We start from the raw sequence: 24,991 nt of genomic DNA on the forward strand, positions 1-24,991 counted from the left end.
ATGGCGGAGCCTAGTGAGAAGGATGTCAACAATGCCTTGAATCGCGAAAGATATCGTGAAAAGTGGCATGACTACAATTTACGATCGCGATATTTGGACGAATTGTCGACCCCAGGTGATGTCAGCAAATTACCTAGGTTAAAGCGGTCGCGCAGCGACAGATACACAAAAGGAACTAGCGGCACTAGCAGCAACACGGGCAGCAGCACTACTGCCAGTAGGCCGAGGCCTACGAACGCAGCTACCCATGAAGGCGGAACCCATCAAGGTGATGGCAACGATGTACCGCTTCATGGCGGCTCGGAAGAAAATCGTTGTCGTGAGTATGAAACACTACACTAGTAATAGGCTTACCTATAGCTGTAATACCATGGAGCTGTAGTTATTTGGCATGCGTGTAAGCCCGTAATGCATGCTAGGCAGTTTAAACATGCACAGGGCCTCACACGTGTACTGTTGTGCACTGTTAATTTTAACCATGTAAAATCATAAATGAATACAACTTACAAGGCAATGGACAACCATGCACAAGGCTTCATACTTGTGTAGTGTCACAACCATGTAAAAGTAATGCAAGGCAATGGACAACTATGCAAAAGGCTTCATACATGTGTAGTGTCACAACCATGTACAAGTAATGCAAGGCAATGGACAACCATATGCACAAGGCTTCATACATGTGTAGTGTCACAACCATGTACAAGTAATGCAAGGCAATGGACAACCATATGCACAAGGCTTCATACACGTGTAGTGTCACAACCATGTACATTGTACATGTACAAGTAATGCTAAGCAATGGCCAACCATGCACAAGGCTTCATACACGTGTAGTGTCTCAACCATGTACAAGTAATGCAAGGCAATGGACAACCATGCACAAGGCTTCATACACGTGTAGTGTCACAACCATGTACAAGTAATGCAAGGCAATGGACAACCATGCACAACCATGCACAAGGCTTCACACACGTGTAGTGTCACAACCATGTACACGTACATTGTACATACATACAAGTAATGCTAAGCAATGGCCAACCATGCACTAGCTAGGCTTCATACACGTGTAGTGTCACAACCATGTACATGTACAAGTAATGCAAGGCAATGGACAACCATGCACAAGGCTTCATACACGTGTAGTGTCACAACCATGTACAAGTAATGCAAGGCAATGGACAACCATGCACAAGGCTTCATACACGTGTAGTGTCACAACCATGTACATTGTACATGTACAAGTAATGCTAAGCAATGGCCAACCATGCACAAGGCTTCATACACGTGTAGTGTCTCAACCATGTACAAGTAATGCAAGGCAATGGACAACCATGCACAAGGCTTCATACACGTGTAGTGTCACAACCATGTACAAGTAATGCAAGGCAATGGACAACCATGCACAAGGCTTCATACACGTGTAGTGTCACAACCATGTACAAGTAATGCAAGGCAATGGACAACCATGCACAACCATGCACAAGGCTTCACACACGTGTAGTGTCACAACCATGTACACGTACATTGTACATACATACAAGTAATGCTAAGCAATGGCCAACCATGCACTAGGCTTCATACACGTGTAGTGTCACAACCATGTACATGTACAAGTAATGCAAGGCAATGGACAACCATGCACTAGGCTTCATACACGTGTAGTGTTACAACCATGTACAAGTAATGCAAGGCAATGGACAACCATGCACAAGGCTTCATACATGTGTAGTGTCACAACCATGTACAAGTACATTGTACATGTACAAGTAATGCTAAGCAATGGACAAATATGCACAAGGCTTCATACAGTTCACCGTTGTTTCCAGGGGGCGACGTTAGGCTTGTGCGCATGTCCGTGCTTCAGCTTGTATAGAACGCCCTCTTGTGACTGAATTGTGTCCAGTCTTTTGCGTAAAAAAGCTCACCAGAGGACATCTTTTCAATCGGTTTTTTTATATTACAAATATTTTTTGGATATTCCAGATAAGGCCAAAACAAAAGTCTCCGGTTTCTGGTATGCGCGCGCGTTGCCGTAGCCATGCGCGTCGGCAAAATGAAAAAAAAACCGCCAAACTCACTGGTTTGACTGAAATCCTGCTGCTGCACAATTTTAACGTGTTTTTAGATTGGGTTATGGTCGAGAATAAGCTTTATGTGGCCTCTCTGGACTCCCATATATTTGCACTAGTCGGGCACCATTTGCAGTCATCAGCCGACATTTGAAGCACAAAAATCAGGTAAAAAAAAAAAAAAAGTCGCGTCGCCACACCACTTTTTGGGCAAGCTCCATACCAGAAACCGGAGACTTTTTTGGGGGGGCCTAACACTAAATCGACAGAAAAAGACTATTAATTTTTCGGCAAAGACATTTTATTACCCTTTTTAAATGTCTCAATTGGAACGAAAATAACATTCACGTTTTGTGGGATTTTTCGTGGTCAGGGTAAGTAAATTCCAAATCAAATAAAGTATCATTGGAAAGACTAATAAAAGGAGAATACCACTGTGGAAGATTTTTGAGAGCAAACCCTGATGGAACCATGTACGTAGCTATTAAATACATACGGTACACTAAATGTAAACAAACGGCGCTGTATGTGCACAAATCCAGTAGCAGACACTACGCGTAAATCCCTGGCCGTTCCTGTGAAATGTATACATGCGGGGCACCAGTCAATCAGGCGTTGGCGTCGTTGTTTGAATTGCGAACTCAGAGAACTGTGTTAAATTGTGCAGTTGAGTTCAGTGCGAAAACCACACTCCGGTTTCACTTTCAGTAATCCCACCACCCTAGAATCCCCACATTTGTAGGTGAATTGAGGGGTTTGCTCTTTTGAAATCACCGTTAATACAAACTTTTAAGTTTAATTGATGATTTCATGGCAGTCTTAATATTAGTTTAACTTACTTGATTGTCCAAAAAAAAGCTTTGTTTTGGACCCTTTTTTTCGCTCAGTAAAGAGGCCTTCGTTGGTTTTTTTTTCGCGAAAATGACGACATGGCATTTACAGAGATGCCAACCATTACCCTTTTGGAGTAATTATTAGGATTTTAAGGCACGTTACTACTCTTAAAAATTCCAGCTGTCCTATACGCCAACATTGTGGTTACTCTGAAAAGTACTGTGGTTACTCTTAAACTTGACTGTTGTCCTAGGTACATTAGCATAACTCTTTGCAGGAAGAATCATTACTATTTTGTAGTCTGTAAAGTTGGTATCTCTGCATTTAAAATTGTCGATGTTGATGCTAAATATATTTATTTTTGAATCTACTTTGGGACAATTCTCATGGCTTCAATAAATATTCTGCGCATCATGAGCAGTTTTTTGGAAGGCCGTTCTCAGTGTTTTATTCTATGAATTACGAGCTCATGAATATTAATTTTACGGCACAGCCCGGAAAAACTGGCGCATGCGCAAAAACCTAATGTCGCGCTGTGAGCCTCTGGAACAGCGGTGACACGTAGTGTCTCAACCATGCTAAAGTTATGTTAGGCAATAGAAAACTATGCACAACTTCAGTCCTATTATTAGCAAACACATGTAGTGTCATAACCAAGTACACTATTATGCAATGGATAGCCATGCATTATCATACACACATACTGTACACCATAGAGCTAAACAACATGTATTACAACATGTACAGTAGCTAGCTAGCTAGTGTTGCAACCATGTATCTAATTCTACCTCCATACAACCAAGTAAATTATGACAATGGAACCTTAGGAATGTTGTTGTAGTGTACTCTAACTTGGCACTGCATGCTACATGGCACACTTTGAATTTTTTTTGTCTCTTCTCTAGTGCCTTGCTAGAGTAATATTTTTACCATACCTCAAAGCTCTTTGCCCAAATTTCACACTAACTACTAAGTAAAATTTTATCATGCTCTCTACATTTATAAAACTTGAGTTTATGTACCCGCTACAAATTTCCAGATGAATTTGTTTCGGCATGATTTTACAATTTTATTTTGAAGTGAACAAATACACATTTAGAATGCAGCAAAATATTAATAATTCTTTTCTAACACACTTGAATAAGTTGAAGTAGAGTTCATGTGAGTGCAGAGATAATAATGATTTATCACAATTTATTAACTTTAAAGACATTCTTAAAAGCTAACAGTAACATGGGATTTTTTGAGATTTTATTGTCTTTTTCTTCATGTACATCCTGCCATTTTATTTTTGTGTTTTTGGAAGACCACTGTGGGAGTTTCTGTTCTTTTGTCCCTCAGGGGGGCTCTCCACATTCCAGTCCTCTGCTAAAGCAATTACCTCTAGCCCACTTGCAATACATCATTATTATTCATTACCTCTTGCACAGGAGTAGTTTATCTGATATCACCTCTCTGTTTATTCCTAATCCCCTGTGCATGCATGGTTTGCAGGAATGTGTCTGCAGCCAAACATCCTGTGGCCTTGATTTTTGTTTTAACCACCCATCCATCATGTGGTGTGCTTGGGAACACCTTAGTACAATCATGGATCTGTGTTTTATAGCTCCATGGTACAATCATAGAGCTAGGGTCCTAGCTCTATGGTACAATGCATGCAGTGTATTGCTAGTGTATGGTGTAAACAAAGGTAATCTGCTGCCTACTTGGCCACTACAGGGAACTCTGTGGACACTACAGAGCAGTGAAATTCATGCATCCCATAAAAACATGGCTTTTTGTACATTGTGTTTCTCAGAAAATATGCTCAGTATGATTGAAATGTTCAATGATAATGGAAGAAAAAAATTCTAAACTTCATGTCAGTGAAAAAAATTGCCATTATTATTGATGCCGAAACGTCAATACTGTTGTTAGTGGTAAAAGCTGACCTTAAAGTCCGGAAGAAATTTTTTGAAAACATCCCCAAATCAATGTATTCATTTCAATATCTAGGAATCCCTTTAAATGGATATTTCATAAGTAGTTGAACACTATATCATCTCAGTGCAATTCCGTATTTCAGCTTAATCTGTTGTTGCAAAAAAAATACAAATGCTTGTGCTTAAACACTGCTTATGTTCTACACCTTGAACTATCGCCAAAGAAAATTGTGATTTTTTGCTGACTAAGCAATTGACAACCTTTCACAAGGCTTCATACATGTACATGTGTAGTGTCACAACCATAATTATCCAAGTAATGCTAAGCAAGGACAACTATGCACAAGGCTTCATACATGTGTAGTGTCACAACCATGTACAAGTAATGCTAGGCAATGGACAACCATGCACAAGGCTTCATACACGTGTAGTGTCACAACCATGTACAAGTAATGCAAGGCAATGGACAACCATGCACAAGGCTTCATACACGTGTAGTGTCACAACCATGTACAAGTAATGCTAGGCAATGGACAACCATGCACAAGGCTTCATACACGTGTAGTGTCACAACCATGTACAAGTAATGCAAGGCAATGGACAACCATGCACAAGGCTTCATACACGTGTAGTGTCACAACCATGTACATTGTACATGTACAAGTAATGCTAAGCAATGGCCAACCATGCACAAGGCTTCATACACGTGTAGTGTCTCAACCATGTACAAGTAATGCAAGGCAATGGACAACCATGCACAAGGCTTCATACACGTGTAGTGTCACAACCATGTACAAGTAATGCAAGGCAATGGACAACCATGCACAACCATGCACAAGGCTTCACACACGTGTAGTGTCACAACCATGTACACGTACATTGTACATACATACAAGTAATGCTAAGCAATGGCCAACCATGCACTAGCTAGGCTTCATACACGTGTAGTGTCACAACCATGTACATGTACAAGTAATGCAAGGCAATGGACAACCATGCACAAGGCTTCATACACGTGTAGTGTCACAACCATGTACAAGTAATGCAAGGCAATGGACAACCATGCACAAGGCTTCATACACGTGTAGTGTCACAACCATGTACAAGTAATGCAAGGCAATGGACAACCATGCACAAGGCTTCATACACGTGTAGTGTCTCAACCATGTACAAGTAATGCAAGGCAATGGACAACCATGCACAAGGCTTCATACACGTGTAGTGTCACAACCATGTACAAGTAATGCAAGGCAATGGACAACCATGCACAAGGCTTCATACACGTGTAGTGTCACAACCATGTACAAGTAATGCAAGGCAATGGACAACCATGCACAAGGCTTCACACACGTGTAGTGTCACAACCATGTACAAGTAATGCAATGCAATGGACAACCATGCACAAGGCTTCATACACGTGTAGTGTCACAACCATGTACAAGTAATGCAAGGCAATGGACAACCATGCACAAGGCTTCACACACGTGTAGTGTCACAACCATGTACAAGTAATGCTAGGCAATGGACAACCATGCACAAGGCTTCATACACGTGTAGTGTCACAACCATGTACAAGTAATGCAATGCAATGGACAACCATGCACAAGGCTTCATACACGTGTAGTGTCACAACCATGTACAAGTACAAGTAATGCAAGGCAATGGACAACCATGCACAAGGCTTCACACACGTGTAGTGTCACAACCATGTACACGTACATTGTACATACATACAAGTAATGCTAAGCAATGGCCAACCATGCACAAGGCTTCATACACGTGTAGTGTCACAACCATGTACATGTACAAGTAATGCAAGGCAATGGACAACCATGCACTAGGCTTCATACACGTGTAGTGTCTCAACCATGTACAAGTAATGCTAAGCAATGGCCAACCATGCACAAGGCTTCATACACGTGTAGTGTCTCAACCATGTACAAGTAATGCAAGGCAATGGACAACCATGCACAAGGCTTCATACATGTGTAGTGTCACAACCATGTACATGTACAAGTAATGCAAGGCAATGGACAACCATGCACAAGGCTTCATACAGGTGTACAAGCACTGAGCATTGCATCATTTGACTGTATTAACTACCATTAGACTGGAACTTGTTCTTTTTAAATTTCAGAATATGGCCACGGTGAAGTAGAGGTACTTGAGGCACCTGAAATCTACCGTCAGTTGCTGTTAGAAACTAACTCCATCTCCCCATGTGATGAGCACTTCACAAAGTTTCTACTGAATGGATACAATTCTGAAAACCACTCAATTGAGGTAAGTTGATAGAGAATGTATGTCCTTTCAGAATTGTAAGGTTTTTACAAACCTTACAGAAAGACCAATTGAAGTTACTGTAGCACAAAATTCTCATTTTTTTTCCGAACTCCAAACTACAAGTACAACTTCAAGTGGTCTTTCTACAAACATTACAGTTCTGAATGTACATGTACATTGTATGTACAGCACAAGGATTTAAATAACAAAATTTCAGAGACACGACCGTAGCCTATGGCATTTTGCCTATAAACATGCACTAAAGTACAACATTTTTGCTTGCACGTTCAGACTTCAATCAATTACGGCATAACAGTACAACATTTTTAATGAAACTTTCCCATGATCTGATTGTATTAAGTAAAACTTAATCAAATTAAAAACAATACACAAATGACTGAATTGACCTATCACCGTTTGCGAGGTAGCCACGCCCCTTAGACAACCCTATGGAGTTTTTGTACACTAATTTTTTTTTTCACGATTTTGTGCATTCCGCGTCCATTTGTATATCATGTAATTGGACAATATTTCACAAGCTGCGTTGACGCGATTCTACCGCGATAGGTCAATTGTGACAACAACAAAAATTAAAAAAATTATAACTGATTGGTTTTGATCTGATTACTCACAGTTTAGGAAGTACAAGCAGGGGCGGATCCAGGTCCAAAAGGGGGGTGTGTGATACTTTTCAAACCTGTTTGTGAAGTTTTGTTATGACACACCACCTCACAAAGCCATGGCGTGGGGTTTGTGCACCCCCATGCGTGTCCCCCTACCCCAATGGATCTGCCCAGAAACTCAAATTTTGAAAAGACAATCGGAAGTAAGCAAAAAAGCAAATGTGCAATTAATCACTGAAGAACAAAAACAGGTAGAGAAGTTTAATGAAGGGTATTTTTAAGTGTAGATGATTTGAATTAAATAAATGAAGATCTTGTACCTGGTACTTTTAGAATATGCAAAATGCATCAACAAGTATGGTATAGGGTGATCGTTTTGGTTTCCACTGCAAAAGCAAATCCTGCCGTTCAACTCACCCTGTCTCACGTGATAAGAAATGTCACTGTGCTACAGTGTACAATTTGGCCCCTACAGTGTTCTTCCTGTTAACATTAACATGTTGAATGTTGTTTTATTGAATTATGACTAAATTGTACTGCAACATTCTGAAATTGTCCTTGTTCAAATGTGCAGGGCAGCAGATATGTAATGGTAACCAGGAGAGCTATGTGCTTCAGTGGGACCTGGAAGTGGGCGTTCTACTGCTCCTGTGATCCAGCAAGGAGTCAAGTGCTGCACTCTGCCTCAGAACATGTCCAACAGAGGAGTCAAGGTTGAGTTTTTTAAAAAGTATTTCCTTGGGGCAGAGTTTGTCATTTGTAGCTATTAACATGTAACTAATTATAAAATGTTTGTTGTTGAGAAGCTTACCTGATTAAAAAATATTAGTGGCACTAAATTCCATCTGAAAATGATCCGCTGCCATTTTGACAAAAACAATTAAAAAAATTGCAGATTCCAAAGATGTGTCAAATGACACATTTCTGGAAATTGCCGGCAGTAGTTGGTTTGTAATTTGGTAAATCTGTGAGTAGTGCACACAAGCTTAAGATAATGAAAAAGTAAAATGGAATGATATGCTGCTTGCATGAATTACCCGCGCTTTGTTTGGGCACTGTGCATTTGATAGTGGCCAATTACGGGCATGTGTGGTAATGCTCTCCTCGCATAATATTTGAGCTTGCAACTTTTAACCATTGTCACTTTTTGATGATTTGCAGTCCTTTGTTGCAAAATGCAGGTACATACATGTAACAAAATTTTCGTAAGGTTTTTAGATAAAACTGACGTCACCATAAGTTTATCAGATTCAAAATGATGACCCCTCTAATGAGTAAGGGCTTTCTTTTTATGCAGTGTTTATTTCTTCACTGTGTGTCCCCACGGTCAAATGGCTACAGTGGTTGACTCATGCAAGGTGGTGTGCAGTTTGAAACCAAAAAGGGGACCATGGTGGTACATGTGTCTGAATGCCTCAGATCCCTGTTCCCCAAAGAGCCGCTTTTGTACCAATTTCATTGAGATTTTTGTTTCTGGGACCAAGGAATAGTACTGAGGGTCCCACAATGACCAGAATCACCTTTTACCTTCACCTTCCACAACTTCTAGAGTTCTCTTGTCAAGTCATCATACACATTTTGGGGTTAAGAAAAGTGAAGACAAATTAAATCACAAGTTTATGGGAATGTTTCCCTGAGGGTACCATTTTTAGTAGTTATTTTTTATTATTATTATTATTAATAATAAACATGGTATTGTACCCTTCATGAGAAAATTTTATTCTTATACCTTATGGAGACACCATACATTTTAATGTCTCCCTAAAAATCATAACTCTTATTTGTGGGTGAATTTTAACGTTATTCAATACAATGAAGGCTTGATCCATTGCTTGTCATGGGGGAAGGATAATGACAAATGATTGTCAGATTTTTTGGCACAATCCTGTGGAAATGTCTCCCAAAGGGAATTTTTTTTGTAATTTTTATTTATTTTATTACTTTTTTTATTATTTTTTTATTTTTATTATTACTTTGTGGTTCATAGCCCAAATGTGATGTGTAGATGTTATTGTAATTATGACTTAGTGTTACATTTGAGTGGCTAAATATGCGGAACATTCTTCTCATAGATTTACCGGGATGTCTGCACATTGACTGCCTTGCTGGTATCCTGGTTAGATTTGACGAAAACGTTGGGATAACAGCTCACCATCAAAGCCAAGGTAAACCTACCGGTACATCACCTGCCATTCCAAGTTTACAGTTGACTTCAGTTATTATGAATACAGCCACTGTAATACAATCTCTGGTTAAAGCAGACCTAAAGACTGGGTCCCAATCGTGTTTGTGAAATATGCGACAAACATTAATATTAACTAATTGTATACAAATGACTCTGAAATGCTAAAGAAATAAAGCTACATTACAAGGCAAGAATTAGTGATTTCGGGATGGGAAAATACATGGAAATTACTGATCCGGCTCCTAATAATTACCATGTCAACCAAGTATATAACTTTGTAGATGCACTGATCTTCTATAACGGTGCATTTTGAACTAAATATAGCTTCCGTAAATAGCAGTTTTGTTAATATTGTAAATGGATCTTTGGTAATACACATTATCTGGCAACCATTCAAATCTGAAAAAAGTTTTTAAATTATGTTTCCAGTTAAAAAACTTTAAATGTTGAGATTCATGAACATGTATAGAGGCTTCCAGTTTTTTCAATATCTGTCCCTTATACGCTAAAAGTCCCTCTGCAAAACAAATAATCTTTTTTGTCCTTGCATTCAAGTATGTTCTGTATAATGATCAAATAAGAGTACATGTATTAACCTTGATTTGTAGTGCTTTATTCTTGAATCAAATATTTTCTCAACAATTAACTGAATGTTGTTTGTTACAGACGCATATACCTTAGAGCACTTGTATCAAGAATGTTTTCCAGTGTTATGTGATAAATTGTGAACTAAAATTGTTTCAATATTTTCTTTCAGACCACAGCTATGCACACGCATCTGGCCTTGAAGAGGATGTGGTAAGTGGTGATGTTAGTTTCCTGTGTTTGGAGTTCTTGTTGGTCCCTCATGGTTCTATGTTTCTTGTGAAAAGTGCCTAGCGCATTTCAAGGGCAGAGGGGGTGTTTGTTGGGGATGAGGTGTCCCCCATGCTGCTGCTGGAGACCAAATCGTCGCAGAGCTGACAAACCAGCAAATCAACCATTTTGGCAATTTTGAGATTTTGTCACTTTCGTGGTTTTAAAGGTTGCTCTTTTAAGTATTTATGCCAAAATTCTTAATTTTTATTTGGATTTTGAGATTCGGAGCCCGGCCTGAGGCCAATCAGTCAAAGTAACAAATCCTTAATATGACATAGTGACAAATACAAAATGTCCCTGGTAACCAGCTAATGTAAGGAGTGCATTCAAAGTACAAACAAATGATGTGCTACTGTGGTTGTCAAAAACGGTGACTTTTTAAGACTAAATTCATTTTGCACTTATCTTCATGTATTATGATCAAAATAACATTGCATGTTTCATGTTGAATGCGTAATTAATATGCAGTGCGAGTGCGATCTGACAAACTGAGATTTTTGTAATTTGACAAACTGAGGAATACATTTATGGTTGAATGAAAACATGTGGGACAACTGACCTGATGGATACTACATTTCCTATTTTATTTTGAATATACACCAAAAGGGTTATTATCGAAACATTAGGGACGCCCAGAAAAATGCCCAACTTCAAACGCGAATTACTTGAAACAGGGATTTTGCTTATTTGTCGGTATGTCAGCTGTGCGACGAAATATTCCTGTAATCTATTTCTCAGGTCTCTTGAGTTTATTAAGCTGAAGAGAGCTGAGTGAGTTATAGTGTTCTATTCATTGGTTTAATGGTGTTATGTAATGTCATTGTTTAGAAATGCCAGTGGAAGCTGAATCTCTTCACCTTTTAGTGTGAATAATAAACTTGAATTTTGAACTTCAATCATTTTGGATGGTATGCATCAATTCCAACTCATTAATAAGGCCAAACAAAATATTTTTGCTACCTGATTTTTACAGCTCTGGTCCTGATTTATTTTTTTTGGGGGGGGGGGGGGAATGAGGGAAAAAATTTGAAAACTTTCAATTACTCCCTTTACTACACGCTGACACCTGCATATGATCGTACGCACCAGAAATGCCAAAACAAAATATGAAGTTTCCTATCGACCTAAGGTTCCTACCCTATTTTTAAATGCCAAGGTATCGGACACACAACTATTATTTTTTTTGGCCTAATATTTACCCTTTTAAGTGTACATATAGATATATATATTCCTATGCATTGGTAAAGAAAGGTTGGGTTTTTTTTTCCGTATGCCACAGCAAATTCCTCCCAATCTCAATGATGTGTGGCCTGTGTGTGGAAATCCACGTGCTGCGGTCATTGTTACGGATCAATCATTTGCCGTCATTGACATCGTGGGCAATGGGTTGAAGTGTTTGACATGCAGGAGGGGCGATTGTCAGCACATCAGTAAGATCAAGGATATTCTTGAGCAAGTGACAGATTTGCCGGTCTTCTTATTGGAGATGTCTGCTCTTTTGGAGTCAACTTCTCTTAAAAGGAAAGCAGGAGCAGGATCAGTGGCTTCCTGGAAGCGCATTCCCTTTCAGCTTGAGAGCATTCATCTACAAGACATGGTTGCCAAACCTGTTATGCAACGGGGTTGTACAGTCAATGGCAATCTTCACCTGATTCCCACACCAGGTGGTATGTGCGCATGCTGTCACGCATCATGGAGTAATGACATCTACCTGAAGGGTGAATATCCTGTTTTCACTCTACAGTCAATTCATCGAGCATCAGGTATGAAAAACATGTTATTATGTACATTAATTGTGTCCTTCCCCTCTCCAAAAGTTGTATGTATATCACAATACATTTTTTTTTAGATGTCAGAATTACTTGATGTCGTTATGTATAAAGGGTCAACAATGTTCCATGCTTTCATTCCTATAGAATTACGGTATTGAAGTGAATACATCACGTGCACAGAATGTGTGTAAAAGGCATTAGCGCGTGATTCAGCCCATGAACCAACACGCGCGCGTACTCCATTCGATTGCACTACTCTAGTTCTAAATGACGTCACACTTCAGAACTCTATAAATCCAGCTTCAGACATAGATGACCTGCAGGGGACACATTGATTGATTCTTTTGGACAGCATTTTAATATAAATGGTGTACATACAATGCAAGTCAAAAACCAGGCTCGAGATAAATGATTTTTTGGTTGTTGAATATTGCAAACACATACATGTATCTTAAATTTTAATAACAGGTTGAAGGAGTATTTTGTTGGATTGAGAAAAGAAGTAATAATCTGTCATTGATCAAGCCAAACGACGTGAGAGCAATTTTAGTAAAGCAAGTCGTGCTTGGTGTTTACTGATTGCTACCCAGTATGAATTACTCATGTTTTGTTGATTTTGACAAAGAACATAGTTTTATAACTTTAAACTTCAGAATAAACGGTTGACTTGCCTGTCTGCACGATGCTTAAGTCTTAATGACTGAGTACAACATAAACCTTTTCAGTGGGAAAAAAAGAAGGCGCTATATGCAGAACTTCACTTTAAAAAAATGGTCCCAAATTTTTGTTTTATTTTTGTTTTACTCACCCTGTATATGTGTTCATAATTTTCACCACAGTAATCATTTATTTTAGCTTCCATTTTGACTCATACTGTATGCATGCAGAAATAATGTCAAAGATTGGAAGACGAAATGGTTTTCAAAAGGGGCATCATGCATATCTAGTCAAACATTTTAACATTTTAAATACGTTTTTATGTAACACCGTTCGGCACACTATCTGTCAACATCCAAAACCTTCAATGACATAACGTTTCAGGTCTGTACATCTCCTACAGTAAAAATTTTGGTTCACAATGTAAATTCTACTACACTGTTCAATTCCAAAGAAAATTAATTGTGAATTTTCAACTTATACCATTTCATGTACGAAGTGTGTAGATCAATTTTATGTCATTAGTTGTACATCAAATTTTGATTTTGAGGAACCATATTGTATTTAGTTTTCTTCAGGAAGTGCAGCAATGAGATGTGTGACTCTGAACTTCAATATGATGGCTTGTCTGACTGCCTATTCAACATGACAACCTACTTGATTGACCACTCCGTCCTGAGACAGTACATGTACCAGTTTCTGTATGGAAGGTGTGCATTCCTAGAATTATTTGAAAGGGCTATATAAAGACCCTCATCCTCCCGGGACGATCAACTGGTGTTTTATTTTTCTTGGCCTTAAAGAGATTTGAAAACTGGATCATTGCAGCACATCACAGAGCAATGTTCAATGAAAGCATGAATGGCAATACAAGTTACTATAGGATTAGGACCTCTGGGAATTTTGCCATGGGTGATATACGATCTCACGTTTGGCTCAGGATGTAAAAAAAACCCAAAAACATGTTTACAATATAACACAATGACAGCCATCATCAAATTCCTTCTGTATAACATGCATGTATGTACAATAATGAAATATTTATGCACAATAATGAATTATTTATTCATTATTTTCTTGTAGTTGGTAGTATTCATTGCAAATAGAAACTTGACTGTACATGGGCATCTTTCTGTAAGTTGACATTGCAAGAATACAATGTATTTCATCTGTCTCCTCAGATCACCCATGTTTGGATTTTACAGTGTTTGGGTGCAAATGCAGAATGATGCTGGACATAGCTCTTTTGCATCACAACTGCACTACAACAAGTTTGTATGGGCATGGTATGGGTTCCTGCGTCTGCTGGACATCGATTACCACGAGCAGTTTATCTGCAGGGAACAAACGTGTGGCGCACAGCCAGATATAATCATCTGTGATGCTACCCACCTTTCCCTTCGCAAGGACCTATCGCTGTGGAAGGACAATGTGCCGAAGGCTACCAAAGAAGCAAAACAGTCGTCAAGCAGATAAGGCTTATAATTGTGTTCTGGACTCTAATTTTTCCAGCTACTTTATTCAGTAGTTTTGTTGTAAAGAATCATGATTCCACAAAAGAGTTCACTTACATTACAATACAGCTTATATTAGTTGTAATAATAAAAACAAATAATAATAATTAGGGGTATTTATAAAGTGCAGGTATTCACCATTATTGATTGCATCATTATATTACCCTTCTCATTCGGCCAACGAAACATATTCCAAAGACCATCCCATTTCGCTGCATAGTATACAGCTCTTTGTTGCAATTTAGGCGCAAAGCAGCTAAAATAGGAATGGGGAGAAGCAATGTGTGACAAAGCGCCTTGTCTAAGGGCACACACACGATAACCCCAGGCTGGACTTGAACCCACCACCTGTAGGATTACATCATGAATTCAATGCTCCAAACTTTGATGCAACAGCACTCCATGGTAATCCTGTGATTCTTTTAATGCCAATTAATTAACACAGAGTGATTCATGCATTTGAAGGCTTTGTCTCATTTGGATTGTGTCTCAACTGGAAATTGTATGAATTGTTCATTTGACATTACGCTTAGCTAGATGATTTAATGTTCATGTGAATTACTTTTACTGTTTTCTCTTTATACTGTTTACAGAAAAAGCATCTTTCTGGTTGACACCCAAACAAGGAAGTTGTTAAAGAAGTTTGCCCGATCGTCAGAGGCACATCCGTTTCCTCCCAATGACTTCCTGATGCTTATTGATGGATGCAAGGAACATCAAGGCAGCCTACTCCCTTTTCTGAATGAGCTGGGTTCAACTGGACATGCAACAGCCCCACCTGCAACTTACAAACCGTTATTGCAAGCTTTGTCTGCAACTTCTCCAGTTTGTGGACTGCTCCATCCAGAGGCAGAGTTATTAGAACTGTTGGAGAAGATGGCTCATGGATTTTCCCCAAGAAAAGACTTAAATGCTATGGCTATTCTCACAAACAAGGTTAGTGCTCCATTGTAATATTAGCATAAATCCCCATGCAATAGTTAGATTACGTAGGTACAGAGAGATACTTATTAATGAGGTATAACAGTATGGTGTATTATTTGTTAGTGTGCATATTTTCCGTTTGATGTAACTACAGTACTCAAAATCTAAAGAAAGGTGCTTAATAACTACATGTACATGTAACTTGTGAATGATGAATACTCAGCAAAAAGCATACTATGTTCCTGATTTAAAATTCAAACGTTTTTTAATGCAGCCGATTGCAACTATGCAATCATGCTCTGAAGCAAGGAATAATAACAAATATCCTTGGATGTGCATTGAATCAATCACAAGTTTTTCCTGAATAAAAAAAAAAAATATTATTACAGATATCTCCAAAAATGTGTCATCTTATAATTATCTTGGAAATGTCATTCTTTTATTGCTTTCTTCAAAATGACAACATGCTAGACAGAACAATTGCACAGCTCTACAGAATTATGTTAACCATCTCAAAGGGTGGAAAGAAATGGAATAGGAACCTACACACATACATGTACCTTGGATGGTGGCACTTTTCAGATGCACGTGATAGTTTAAACTGATAGTGGAGTGCATATTTTCCTTTTGGCTGTTTTCAGTATTCTTGTGAATGGATAAGAGCAAATAGTGCATTGAATATCCAGGGTGGTTTGCAGTTTGAGCAAATAGCAGTGGACTTTAGGGAGCATTTAGGACTCATTGAAGAACTGAAGAATAGTCCTAATAACTCAGATATGGCTTCACATTGTTGTCATAACAGAGTTTCAGAAAGGATAAATGGAAACACAGTACAAGGCCATACAAGAACATGGGATTCATTCATTCATTCATTTCCGTTTTATGGTTTAAAAAATCCAAGGACTAAAAATATTTGGTTTCAGCAAAACTTAATATTTACAATGATTGTTAAAAATTATATTAACGGTAATATTCAAACAAACGTGAACAGCAACAGTGACATGCATTACAAAATAATGGGATGAACGCATTGTGCTATGTGAAAAAAAACTGATGCTAATGAATGAAAAAAGAAGAGTTGAAGGTGGTCAACGTACATCATCGAACTTTATTGAAACATGACATCGAAGAGATTGAGGAATGATTATGTGGGAGAAGTACTTTGTACATGTAGGTAATAGAAGATGAGATATTGAATTCTGTCGTAGGCCAAATTAAACAATTTACATGTTTTGCGTTCCTGCCCGCTTCTATTTTGGAGGCCACCTCTTTCCTTTTTTGTTAATTGTAAAAAATGATACATTTTAAACAATGACATCATTTTGGCTTGTTTGTTGCATCTAGCCCTTATAAAGCTGGTTTGTCATTTCCTGAATTCAAGTGATGGTCATTTAAAAACAAAAACTGGCGGCCATCTTGAAAAATAGCCCGGTCTGGCAGCCATTTTGGAGGGGGGAAAAAGGGCATCCTCCCTTGTTTTTCAAAAAGGCATGATGCTAAGCATTTTTTTTTACTTGGCCTTAATTGATGTGTACATGTTTCTTTGCTCAGATGTCAGTGCTGACACCTAGCACTCTTAAAGAAGTTTTCAATGGCTTGCCCGTGCTACCAGCATTCAACTTTGTAGTTAAAACAGAAGAGGAAATTACCAAGTGCTCAATAGTTACTCAATATTCTTATAAAACTTAAAAGTTTTCTATCACACAATATTATCTAAAATATGTGATAACTGATAAAATGCCGATTTCGTCTTTGCCAATTTCAAGAGCTACGTTTAGATAAAAAAAATACTGAAATTGCTCAATGCATTAAAAGAATATCATCATTTAAGCACAATGACCCTAAAACCTGTCACATCCCAAAAATGCAATTTCAAGAATCTTCATCACTCTTGTCTGCAAACATCACCTGAGATACAATTGTAAAACCTCAGTTTAAAAGTTAAAAATGATGAACAATGTCCTTTTGAAGGCCTGTCGCCAAAAAAGTGGATGTTATTTTGGAGCTTCACACAAATGTAAATACATTTTTAGGGGTTTGGGTTCATCTTTTTTTGACTCACCCTGTATATTGTTGAATTGATATTTTGTTCATAGTGTCCTATAATAGCTGACCTCATTGCATCGGAGCAAGTTCTTCCTGAAGTACTCTTTCCTGTCCTTTGTGAGCTGCTTCGTCTGGCAGTAGCCCCATTTGAGCAGTCAACTTCTTCACAATCTCCTGCTGCTGTTCAGGCTGAGAGAAGCACAGACCACCCACCACCAGACGACTTCGATGGCATGTGTTTTTGGCCCCATTTCCCCCAACAACGGTTAAGGCCAAAATATGCAATGGATGGCTTGAAGACCACCAGGACCAGTTGCAGGAAGGATTCCAAAAATTACGGGAGAATGACACCTGGAGTATTTGCTGCTTTCTGTCCCCATGGTAATACTTGCACTCAAATTTATTGTCAATGAACAAGTAATGCTGGGTAGGGGAAAAAAACAGCCTGAAAGTCAATTTGAACCAGCAATTATGATGCAACCTACCACATTGCAAGCACAAGGAACACATTGGGAAATCCAAAACATGTATTAACAGCACTGGCAATAATTTGAAAAGTATTGTCCATGTGTATGTTTCTCTAAGAATAATTTAATGGGCAATCATAAAATGTACAATCTGCCAAAGACCAAATTTCTCTACACCAAAGCCGACTGGATTACCCTAGTGGTAATTACAGTCGTTTGAATAATAGTAGTAATATGTCTGGCTCCATGACAATGCAATGGGATAATTTAGTATTACTGTGATTGATACTTTAATGAGAATATAAAGTGTGATGTAAATGCGATAGTTTCTGGTTTCGTGTGGCTCTCACAAGATTTTTACCTGTTTTTTTGAAACTTTGATTCCACTTATTATTACAAAGCATAAACAATGTTCCCCATTTCCTGTATTTCGAAGACTTTCTGTTCTGGCAAGGTTTTCATGAAGTTTTGCTTCCCTCAAAGGCCAAATTATGCCACAATTCATAGCAGTCCTCAGGAAACGATTATTACGTGACAACATTCTGTTTGCTGTTTAAGTATACATGTACACATAATCCTATCTATTTTATTAAAGACTGTCTTTCATTTTGTATTTGTTCAGGAATCTGTTATGGTTTCGAAATTATGAACCAGTTTGAATCACCGAATGTGCCCTTCACTTTGCTCCTCACACGATTTGAGACACGTAAGTAGTGTTTTCCTCAACAAATCATAGCTGTTGATTTAATAAGCCTCCGTACTGATGACGTCACACTTTGTTTACATGTGCACTTTCCTATGGAGCCAGTGGGGGCCCACGGTCAACTGAGCACCATAGGAGAGCGCACACGTAAACGGAGTGTGACGTCATCAGTACAGAGGCTTATTCAGTCATGATTTATAACTTACATTGACATTTGTAAATTTGCACACAACTGAAGATCATCGATTTGTTTGCAGCACCTAAACAAAGGTTTAAGAAAACAGTCCCTATCGTTATGCACCGGTAATCCTCCTTGGCCTTTATAATGATTTTCACTTAATTACGATGAATGTATGACACTAAAAAAAAAATATTGAAGTGAAATTGTTTAAGCATGTTGCATTTTTGTGGAAGCATTTGTTTGTTAACATGGGTGACTTGCGAATAACACTCAATGAAGGCATATGGTAGCAAATCTGCTTCTTCAGACTTTTTCTTATGTTACTCACTTCATGCCTGGTATGGGAATGAACTCAAATGCACACTACCAATTCAGTTGCAACAAGCGGTCGCTGAACACACATTCCATGGAAGCAAACTGATCTTTTGATAAACCTTAAATTTACATTATTGTTCTCATCAAATGTATGTTGGTTTTTTTTTTTTTACGTAGCTCCAAAGATGATTGTGTATGACAACGCCTGTCATCTTCATGCCTACTGCCTAAATCGGGAGCCTGGCATGTTTAAGAAGACCAAGTTTCTTATCGACAGACTACACTGGCCCAATCATACTGGTAATTCTTGATTGTATATTTTTTTTATTTATTTATTTCTTTTTTGATGACTGTAACACAAGTGTATTCCATTCAGTTGGAATCATATCAAATATTTTTACGGATAATTATCAATGTCCACTTTCTGACACTTAAAGCCACATCTTACTCGCATGAATGTGAGTAATATAAAACAAGAAAATACAAGAATGATGAAAATACAAGCCTGAGAAAAAAAGAAGAAAATGCCAAATTAACGTCATACTTAATACTTTTAGGCATTGCATGGTGGAGTTTCAGTATCATTTCGGTTTGCGGTAACACTTTGTGGTAATAAATTCTGCTTAGAAGACAATTATTTAGTTCTGATAAGAACTTGTCCTGCTTGTTATCAACTTCCACTAAGTACTTTTAGTTCTGATAAGAACAGTCCTGCTTTAAGTTCTATTAGAAGTACAACTACTTGGTGAACGTTGATAATAAGCAGGACAAGTTCTTATCAGAACTAAATATCTTCTTAGCAGTAGTTATTATGACATGGTGTTACCGCAAACCAAAACGATACTTAAACTTAATACTTACAGTAGTGCAACAGGTACACTGTTCTACAGTGTAAATCACAAAATAGAGTGAAGACAGACAGCAGATATTCAAACAATGCTATTTGTTATTTGAAATGAGATATGAGAAGAATTTCACGGGTGTGAAATTTTAGTTTTAGAGCTGATTTCGCCTTTTTTTTCAAGAATTTCAGCTTTTTTTCCCTCACTTGCTGTGTACAAAAGTATAGTTTTTTTTACACCTTTTTCAGCTATTTTATCAGTGGTCACTCACACCCTTGATTAACAAGACCAACGATTTTAACAGTAACTGGTGCAATCCTATGGGTCACTTGGATAGCAAAATAACCTTTTCATCAAGAGAGCCTGGAAGATGACGATTATTGTCAGCACTAATCTTAAAATTATTTTGAAGCTGGAAAGTGGCCCTGCCTGAGGGATTCATCCTTATTTTGTTCAATTAAACTTCATTACATAAGCTGATAGCAATATTGCAATATAGAAATCATAATTTTCTTCATAGGGTTTCCCTTTACCTTGTCAATGTGGTCTTCAAGAATGAAGTCCCATAATTTCCCTCTTGTTACCTCTTCATCACATACACAAGTACCCACTTCATGTCTGTGTGCCTGATCAGTGCATTTCATTTGTCTATATCTTTTCAGTAATTTGAATTAATACATTTCTGTTTCATATTCTTTCATCAGCCTGTTCCGTTGGGTACAAACTAGATGGGTACTCAAAATACAAGGCGATAAACAGCCAAGTTGCCGAACAGATGAACTCGTCACTCCAGCGCATCAAGGTTCAGCTGTCATATATGGCTCAAGACAATTTTTTGTGGCACTGCAGATTTTTTTTGTGGGGGAAGAACATGAAAAAACAAAGCGTTCATTAGAATATGAGAAGCATATCTGCACTTAAGTGTATACATGTTACTTGGTGGTTTTAGAATCCAAGGGTGGTCATAAAACCTATAGGAGAATGTTTATTATATTGCTGTTTGTTTGTTGTGTTCTATTGTATTTTTATTAGGTGTAAATAGTCGAATGGCTTAGACCCCATTTTTTACAAGATCGTGAACGACTGGTCCAAAGCACCAACGTGGCAGATAGATTGTTATAGCCCTAGAGAAGATATTTTTAAGAAGTGGCACCTGAACATCTTTTGGGAAGGGTGCCTGATGTTCATAAATCATCAACACTTGCCATGTAATATGTGTTTTTTTTGCCATGTTTGGGCATATTTGTATTTTTTTTTTTTACTTTTTAAAAAGTATATTTTGGTGATCGTCCTTACACACCCTACTTCAATTACATGTAATGAAGCCCACAAGTGACTGAATGATAATGTAAACATGGTAAAGATCTGAAATGACTTCCATTATACTAGTTGGCTGCATTTACCTCAGTTGTCTCCAGAGATCATCAATTAGTCTTGCCAAATCTCAGTGTTTATGAGCTTCAAATTCACCAAGTCGCTTACTGGCACAGTTACCCTATTAAGACTTTATGGGAAATCATGTAAACAATGCTAATATTGTTATATATAGCCCAAAAAGCAGAAACAGGGAAAAAAACTATGTGTCCGTAAATTAGGCAAAAAGGTAGGTGAAGGGTTGCTTAACAAGGGAAACCTGAACAAGTTCAAGGAAATTCCCTAAATTATTGGTAAGAAAACGTTTTGACGTAGACCTAATTATTAAAAACAACAATAATGTCTTATATTGCGGATTTCCTAGAACTTGTTCAGGTCTCCCACGTCAGGCAACCCTTCGCCTAATTTTAGCACTATTTACGGACACCTGATTTTTCCCCCTTTCTTGTAGCTAAGTATCATGATACTGTCCTCAATCATATGATTTATTTTTGTGAGGGTAACAGTGCCAGTAAATGACTTTGTGAATTTGAAGCTTGTAAATTCAAACTTTTGGCGAGACTTGTTGACGATATCCAAGGAAAAAGTGAATGGGCACAACTTTAGGGTATAATATTAGCCATTTGGGATCTTTATTATGTCCTCGTATCATCCAGTCTGTAGTATGATGCAGAAAACGTTATTTAAGTAAGGATATGTACCAGTAAGTGGAATCCCCAAAACATACTTTTCACTATATGTGTATTTATATACCCAAACATTGCCAAATATGGGAATATATTACACTGCAGGTACTAACCATTAGCGATTTATGCAATTTAAGCACCATTCCCAAAAGAATTTCAGGTGTCACCCCTTCTAAATATCTTATGTTGGGGCTATAAGAATAGCCAACTTTAGTGGTTTGAACCAGTTGACACGATTTCGACCTTATGCCACCCAACTAAAACGTGTTACACTCGTAACCCTTTGAAATATCGAATTGCACACTCACAATGTATACATTCTCCCTTCAAAAAAAAAAAAATGATGCACACTCGGGTCCTCCCTATGCTTAACCCTAGTCATGTCGTTGGTTGCGCAAAACTTCTTTTTTTTTAGCATTTGATGTTTGGGGGACGCCAAATCAAATTGCTTGGTGTGATGCATTTTGTTTGCGTGGTTTTCTTTATTTTTTGTTTGTGTCAGACCTCTGTATCATGCCATTTATGGAAAGTGAAAAAAAGGAAAATCAAAAATCTGACGGTCAGTCTGGGGTGGGGGCTGGCAGTTGCCCCTCTGCTTGATACAGTTGCTGTTGTTCTTGGGTTTGGCATCTAATCCTTTCATTCCTTGAAGAACATATTTTGAGTATGACAGGATAATTTTTCTTGATATTAGTTGTAAGTTTTACCAGACCTTTTTTGAACAATATGCACTGTTAATGTCTGATACAATATTTGAACAGCATGGACTGTTATTGTCTTGTTGTCCATAAAGTATTATTCTCTTCCAGCACACACATTTAGATCATTGTGATGTGATTTGTGAACATGTAATGAGGTTTGTATGTAAAAAAAAGGGTGTTTACCTATTGCAAAATACCCACCTTGGAGTCAGTGGTAGAAATCAAAACACAAAAACACACATGTTTGCAGGTGTGGCTTTGTTGAATTTATTTATTAGCGTGAAGTGCGTGATTACTGAAATATATTTGGTACTATACAAGATACAGGAAATTTAATGCATCCGAATCAGTTATATCTTGGATGCTCAATTTTGAAAAGAAAATAAAATATGAAAGATTTCACTTAGTGAATTATTCTTCAAGATGTAGGTACTTCTCCAGCATCAAGTAACTAGTTTGCTGCAGCTACTTGACAACAGCAAATAATGGAACGTATAGTAATTTATGTACCCCATATACATGTAGCAATAGGGATTTGTTGGACTCTGCAACTCTGTATTTTTTTTCTGTATTATTTCCCAATATAGTATGAGTATTTTTTTGCAGAACACTCACCAGATTCTCTTTGCTCTGATTAATATTTTTAAAAACTTTATTAATATGCATGTACACATAAACAGGCATGATTATTTTTATTGAGTTTTCCCATGGTTATAATTGATTGAATTTGAATGAAAGCAAATGGATTTGGATGCAAGACAGATTGATTTACAAATAAAGATTATTACATGGTGTCATTCCAAACGTTATATTGTACATGTACATTTCTACCACGTAAAGCTATGATTTCGTTTGATTGATAGAATAGCATTGTATCCAAACATAAAGGTGATTTGTCAAGTATGACACAATCTTTGATTGATGTATATATTTAGTATACCAGGGATTGTTGTACTACTCAATGTGGTGTTATAACTCAAGTATACGAGAAGAACCAAATCACATTAGTTATTAGATTTTAAGACAATGAACATTATCTTCAGTGGGTCATTAGAGACACGCATCTGTTCACGCACATAAAACCTCACTTGTAAATTGTAACCTGATGTTAAACTTCCTCTCAAAACCTTTGTTTCATGGGGGGGGGGGGGGGGTGTTACTGATCTTGGGATGTATGTTATTTCCAACTTTGTATCAACTAATCTAATTAAAACATAATGTTAGTAATATGTCTCACACTGTGTCACTTGTTTCCATTGAACAAACTGTTGCATTTAAGTTCTTGATAAACAACAATAACAAACCGTAATTTGTTATACTTTGTTTTCGTGAAATGTATGTAATTTAGTTAATATTTTATACTACATGTACATGTATGTTGTTATTTTAGTATTTACTTGATTATTAAAACGAAGATTGCACAATAATTCTGTGGAAACACACTTCTCAATATTGCCTCTGTGTCTATCTATCATGTTCATCTCCACTTTACAATTTTTTTTTAATTATCTGTGGCAGAGATGCACTCTTAAAGGGTATTCGAAGGGCAGGGGCATATCCATGGTGGGTTTTTTTTTTGTAATGAAGATGGTGTGAAATATTGTGTGAATGTGTCCAAACTTTGCAAACAACGATTTCTAGTTGCAAAATAATTTGACCGTAATAAAAAAAGTGGGAGCGGATGGGTCGAGCCCCGATTCCAGCGTATGTATAGATCCGGATTTCTGCACTGCGTAAGACCATCCTCCCCCAGGACTGTGTCGACTCGACCAATTTGTAAACACCACTAGAGGTCTTACAAGCCTACAAACTGTAGGGACAGCAGTTGCAAAGTTTTGTTTGTTTGTTTGTTTGGTTGGTTTGGGGTTTTTGGGGGGAGGGGGGCCTTTGTTGCTTGATTCTATCCTTTTTTGAGGGGGGGGGGGTCGTTCAATAATGAACAAGTAAATGCAGTACTAGTAGATTCTCATGGCATGATCATCTTTTCACATATAGAGGGCGCTATTGACAAGTCGTGATACTTCTTATTGAGTAT

At 37.7% G+C, this 24,991-nt stretch overlaps 1 protein-coding gene across 1 annotated transcript; it reads left to right on the top strand.

The window, feature by feature from the left end:
* On the top strand, positions 1-24,398 carry LOC119745165. The gene is made up of 13 exons (XM_038221390.1): positions 1-319; positions 6,963-7,108; positions 8,306-8,444; positions 9,804-9,896; positions 10,674-10,714; positions 12,054-12,537; positions 13,772-13,913; positions 14,385-14,675; positions 15,302-15,653; positions 17,738-18,068; positions 18,777-18,860; positions 19,531-19,653; positions 20,900-24,398. The coding sequence occupies exons 1-13, from the start codon at positions 1-3 to the stop codon at positions 21,088-21,090; spliced, it is 2,736 nt and encodes a 911-aa protein (XP_038077318.1). The 3' UTR covers positions 21,091-24,398.
* Positions 24,399-24,991: the final 593 nt, after the last annotated feature.

The sequence above is a fragment of the Patiria miniata genome, unplaced genomic scaffold, assembly GCF_015706575.1.
Source record: "Patiria miniata isolate m_02_andy unplaced genomic scaffold, ASM1570657v1 HiC_scaffold_7, whole genome shotgun sequence".
NCBI lineage: Eukaryota > Metazoa > Echinodermata > Asteroidea > Valvatida > Asterinidae > Patiria > Patiria miniata.